At 33.3% G+C, this 5,616-nt stretch overlaps 1 protein-coding gene across 4 annotated transcripts; it reads left to right on the forward strand.

Annotated features, from left to right (window-relative positions):
• The first annotated feature begins 1,402 nt into the window (after positions 1 to 1,402).
• LOC111382258 (myb family transcription factor APL-like) lies at positions 1,403 to 3,483 on the forward strand. 4 transcript variants are annotated; one of them, XM_023006172.1, is made up of 6 exons: positions 1,403 to 1,762; positions 1,871 to 1,947; positions 2,034 to 2,100; positions 2,195 to 2,261; positions 2,474 to 2,543; positions 2,643 to 3,483. In XM_023006172.1, exons 1-6 carry the CDS (start codon positions 1,594 to 1,596, stop codon positions 3,273 to 3,275), a joined length of 1,083 nt encoding a protein of 360 aa, XP_022861940.1. In that variant the 5' UTR covers positions 1,403 to 1,593; the 3' UTR covers positions 3,276 to 3,483. The 4 variants fall into 4 exon arrangements, with proteins under 4 accessions (XP_022861940.1, XP_022861942.1, XP_022861943.1 ...); XM_023006174.1 differs by having other exon boundaries at positions 1,405 to 1,762; positions 2,501 to 2,543; XM_023006175.1 differs by having other exon boundaries at positions 1,475 to 1,762; positions 2,034 to 2,091; positions 2,501 to 2,543; positions 2,643 to 3,275.
• Positions 3,484 to 5,616: the final 2,133 nt, after the last annotated feature.

Genomic DNA, 5,616 nt, shown 5'->3' on the forward strand with positions numbered 1-5,616 from the left:
GGGGGGGGGGGGGGGGGGAGAAGAAAGAAAAGGATGCGAACCTCTTCTATTCTCCTTTACAAGGGGAATTGTTCAATTAAGACAATAAAAATGAGAAATTCTACTGTCTATATTTCTCTCCAATTCGTGTCTTGTCTGTTGAGACAACTCTGTTAGTCAGAGTCAGTAACCTAACTTCGAACAGGGTTGAGGATAATAATTACCTAATAAGAGTCGTACCACGACAAACAAGAAAAGTATTATAACTGCAGTAGTCATATCACCATTGCATGCACAGCCCAGCCCCCACAAAAGTACCATTAACATATGCATGCCTAAAGAAGCTTCACATTTGCCCATTGATGAGGTGACAATTCAATCTGCAATAATATATTCTACTTTTGGTGATAACAAGAGGTGTAAAATCTGCACAGACACGTGTCTCTTATTCTTCAATTTACTAACGAAAATATTATTACGACTTTTCCTTCCTCTAAAAGATAATATTCGATAAATTTCTCTTAACGTTGCGGGGAACAAATATTTCACGTTGTCACGATTCGAACATTTCACCAGATCATTGAATTGATAAGAACAAAGGTCAGTGTGTTCAAAGTGCAAGAACGTAAATGTGAGCTGATGACTTGCGCTTATTAGTAATTCCTCGTTGAAGACCAACAATGTAACATTTACATTCATTTATTCACATTACAAGATCGATGTCTTATATTCTTATTTAGCTCCTATTTGGTTTAGTCAAAATCAAACCCTTAGTATATTTTGATAAAAATCGATAAATTGTGCGATTTAAAAGTTGATAAAAATTATAGATCCTATTAAAATATCTAATTAAAATTAATTATTAATTTTGATTTAAAATTTTATCAAAATTTTTAGTTAAACTAAAGGAATTTAAACATGCAAATAATAACCTAAAATAATAAAGTGAGAGAGAGAGAGAGAGAGAGAGATCTTTTGGTAAAGTATGTAGATGAGGTGCACCTTTATTTATTTTTTTCCTTCCAAGGGAAAAAAATATTATAAATTACTTTCTTGTTTTTGGTAGATACATATCACTAGATAAAATTTTCATGGCACGTTTAGAACAATCGAACAGTAAGTTCTTTTTTAAATCACTCTACGTGACAAGTTTTATTAATAACGAAAATGAGGAGGGAATTCAACCTAACTTCTAAGTAAATTAGCAAAAAAATAAAATAAAAATAAGATTACCTCGTTCGGAAATTGGTTATTGTGTAAAAGCTTAAGGAAGGAATAAAATTAAAATCTTTTTAATTTGACTATGAGTATTGCTCCATACGTGACCTTGCCCTCAAATTACCCTTTAATTGTTTAACAAAATATTTGGTGACTAATATACAATATTTAGTGGAATACGTTTATTAATTATCCACAGTAATTTCATTTTCTTTCTTTTCTTAGGGCTAACTTGCGCCTGGTGCAGTCGCTCTGGCAAAGACCTTTCTCCTCATCATCAAAGCCGTGCCTACTTCTCCTTATATTCATCGCGTTTGTTCTTGAATCCCTCTGTATTCTCATAAGAGTTGTTAGAGAGAGAGCGTGTGTGAGTGAGAAAGTAGATAGAGAAAGAGAATGTTCCATCCAAAGAAGCCTTCAACTATGAATTCTCATGAAAGGCCCATGTGCGTTCAAGGAGACTCGGGTCTCGTCCTCACTACTGATCCAAAGCCTCGTCTCCGGTGGACAGTCGAACTCCATGAACGATTTGTCGACGCTGTTACACAGCTTGGAGGCCCAGATAGTATAATTTTCTTCTTTTCAATTCATCACTTTTTTTTCTTCTTCTTCTTCTTCTTTTTTCTCATTTTCATATCTTTATTAATTTTCTATAATTATTTGTTTTCTGTAGAGGCTACACCAAAGACCATCATGAGAGTTATGGGTGTTAAGGGTCTTACTCTATACCATCTCAAGAGCCATCTTCAGGTAATAATTTCATGTTTTTTCTCTTTCCAGTTTTCATCTTCTTAGGGTTGTGATTTCTCTTTAATTTATTTCGTATTTTTTATTAGAAATTTAGGCTGGGAAAGCAGCCTCACAAGGAATACAATGATCATTCCTTTAAAGATGGTGAGAGGGGTGACTGTTTTTTCTATGTTTTCTTATTACTATCCATCTCAATCTTACACAAATTCTGAGAGTAATTAATATTCAAATTGTTCGAATTTTCCAGCTTCGTCTTTAGAACTTCAACGAAACAATGCATCATCTTCTGGAACGATGGGCCGTAGCATGAACGAGTAAGTATTAATTTGTGTTACTTTTTGCTTTTTTCGGCTTTAATGTGACCTCTCAGATCAATTTCAATACTTCTTATTCTTATTCTTTTACTTTGATTTATCTGTTTTTCTAAAGAAAATTATTTTGTGGGTTTAAACTCACATTGAAAAATGATTTTTGAGTCTCGGTTTTTCTGTGGAATGTGTGGAATGTATGAATTTATCGGTGGCAGTAATGTTGAAATCACTGATGCAATTAGGATGCACATGGAAGTGAATAGAAGACTCCATGAACAATTAGAGGTACCAAAAAAAAAATATATATATATATATATAAATTGTGTATACTACATATAGTTTTTGGGCTCAAATATATATATATACACACACACATTTTTGCAGGTTCAAAGACACCTTCAATTGAGAATCGAAGCACAAGGAAAGTATATGCAGACTATTTTGGAGAAAGCTTGCCAGACTCTAGCAGGCGAAAACATGGCAGCTTCAGGGATGAAGTTTCAGGCGCAGGGAATGCCAGAAATTTCAGGCGTGAAGGATTTTGGACCGATGAATTTTCTCTCTCTTCAAGATCTCAACATATATGGAAGTGATCAACTTGAACTTAATCAAAGCATGGACAGATCATCCATTGATGGATTCTTACCGAATAACGAGAACTTCCTTATGGGCAACAAAAAAAGGCCCAATCCATATAATAACAGTAATGGGAAGAGCCCTTTAATCTGGTCTGATGTCAAAAGGATTCAAGAATTGGGTACAGCAGCAGCGTCATCTCTTGGTTCAGAGGATGAACCACTGTCTTCTGATCATAGAGGGAATGACCTTGATTCAGTTTCAGATATTTATGAAACAAAACCAATTCTTTCTGGGGAGGCGACGGGGGAGAAGAAATTTGATACGGCGGCGAAGATGGAGCGGCCCTCGCCGCGTAGGGCAGCGTTTTCAAATGAGAGGATGAACACTGCCATCAGTGCTGGTGGAATGCCACAAGGGAGAAGCTTACCATTTGGGTGAATTATTCCACATCATGGATACTGATAATTAAGAGTAAGGTTTAGGGTTTTCGATCTTAGCGTTTGGAAGTTCATTACTAACTTATGCCTACCATAATCTGTATAATTAATGCTTTAGTGTCAGATTTTGAGCTGATAATCTTGCATTTGAGCAAATATATCATCATGTTACTCTTGTTAATTAATATGTTACTACACGTTCTGCTTTATTTACGATGAATTATTGAATTAATCGTGTTAATATTTCATGAAACTTGTACACGTGTTAGGTCTTTAATGAAAGCTCGAGTTGCGCATTTTTAAAACCAAATTTAAGTAAATAAATATATTTTATTTTTAACCGTTTAAACTTTTAAATTAAATGTTTCAGTAATATTTTATGTTAGGCAATGAATTTGTCCTAATTTCTTGTTATATTCATGTATCTTGGGTCATTTTTCAATCTTTTTTCAGCATCTTATGTTGTTGTTTTGTCATATATACATGTGATTAATTCAACAAAACTTTTTTGACCACTGCTTTTTAGTTGTTCTAAGTTAGTTAACCCTCTATCATTGGTTAATAATGACATTGGAAGGCTAAATGGCACCCTAAGGACCCATTTGTCAAGATTTTCTGAGAGTCAAAAGCTGCTTTTGAACTCGGATAATTTTTTAAAATTACTTTGTCTGGTTACAAGAAAGCTTATAGAAGAAATTCGCCTAAGATAACTTTTTAAAAAACTCTTTTACAAGGAGTAGAAGTCATGTCAAACGGGACCTAATGAAGAATGGTAAAGAATTTCTGTTATGGTAAACAGACAAAGAGTATCCAACTTTCATGCTCCTTTTTCATCTTTATCATTTCATATTCCATGGTATCAATACTTGTGACTTTATTCTTACCCACTGAGTCGACTCATTCCAAAACTCACTTCCTTTTCTCCCCATTGATTTATCATAATTTTCTTTTACTTCTTCTTTCTTTCATCTTTTTTGCATTTTTGTGTAATTTTTGACCACTTTTAATGCTCTTTCCGTGTGGTTTCGGCAAAGAGTTTATTCCAATCCCATTATAATTGCTCTTGGAATTTCATTTTACTATTTTTTTTTATTGCACGCCGAAATATTTTTACGATCGACCAAGATTTTTGATGTAAAGAAGATAAAACTAAATAATGAATGAAAAAAATGAACTAAAAGTAGAAAAAATCGAGAGAAAATTTAAACGTAATCAAATAGGACATTGGATAGTTCCATTATTTATTTATTTTTTTGTTGAAGACGACATTTCATGAGTCTTATTTGATTATTATAACTCAAATAAATATAGCTACTAATTAGTAAAATTTCAATTACTCATACTTCAAGTTGATCAAGAATAAGTGTATGTTCAACGTAGATTGTTACCAAACAATCCCCAAGATTTACTTATAACTTAAACTAAAAAAGAACTTGTACATAGTTGAGGTTTTGAGTTGTGAATCGCCAATTATAATGATGGAAAAGCCGGTGAGAAGGGCTTATGTTAAGAAGGTGGCAAAACATGGAAGGACAACCTTTATTTGTTGCAGGAGAATGTAAAATCTTCCCAAAATGAACCACAAGAGAGAGAAAGTTAGAGAGAGAGAGATTTACGAAGAGAAAAAAGTTAAAGGGAAAAGGAACAAGGAGAGTAGAACGCACTCTCATGCGTTCAAATATCGATGAAGCTTCAGACTTTACATAGCCAAAGTTCGGTTGTTCGGTCATGGAATCACTTCTTCATGCAAATATGCTCTTTCCGTTCATCTATATAGGTTAATTTTATTTTTCAAACATATTAAGAAATTTTAGTTAACGTTGTAGAAGAAGCAATTCTTGCAAAGAATCTTCCTAGTTTACCCTTATTTAATTATCAACAATTAGTAGTAAATAATATATTTTCTAGAAAAAGTGGGAAATGTGTGTATGTATTTGGATAATTCCAATAAGGTAAATTAAAATATGTACAATTTCAAGATTAATTAGGAGGAATCGCTATAATTAGATCAATTTAATAAGGATATATTAGTAAACAAAAACTAATACTTTCTCGATAAAGAAACATAACTATATAAATAGAACAAGAAAATAAGGAAAGTAAGTCTATATAAATGAAACAAAAATTTGTCTAGTGGTACGTAATGGGGTGTATCGAATGGTGTACACCCCACTCATATGGGTGTGGGACCCATGTAAAAGAAAGAATATTTTATTCGAGTGGGTCCTTCGCCCATGTGAGTGGGGTGTACACCATTAGGTACACTCCGATGTACCACTAGCAAAATCGATGAAACAATTAGTTATATTTTATATTACTATTTAGGGTTGTACTTTGTGCGG

Source organism: Olea europaea, unplaced genomic scaffold (assembly GCF_002742605.1).
Source record: "Olea europaea var. sylvestris unplaced genomic scaffold, O_europaea_v1 scaffold2456, whole genome shotgun sequence".
NCBI lineage: Eukaryota > Viridiplantae > Streptophyta > Magnoliopsida > Lamiales > Oleaceae > Olea > Olea europaea.

Coding starts and splice junctions, on each gene's coding strand:
- LOC111382258 (XM_023006172.1), top strand. CDS start 1,594: ATGTTCCATCCAAAGAAGCCTTCAACTATGAATTCTCATGAAAGGCCC. Junction 1,948..2,033: donor ATCTCAAGAGCCATCTTCAG/GTAATAATTTCA, acceptor ATTTTTTATTAG/AAATTTAGGCTGGGAAAGCA. Junction 2,544..2,642: donor GACTCCATGAACAATTAGAG/GTACCAAAAAAA, acceptor ACATTTTTGCAG/GTTCAAAGACACCTTCAATT.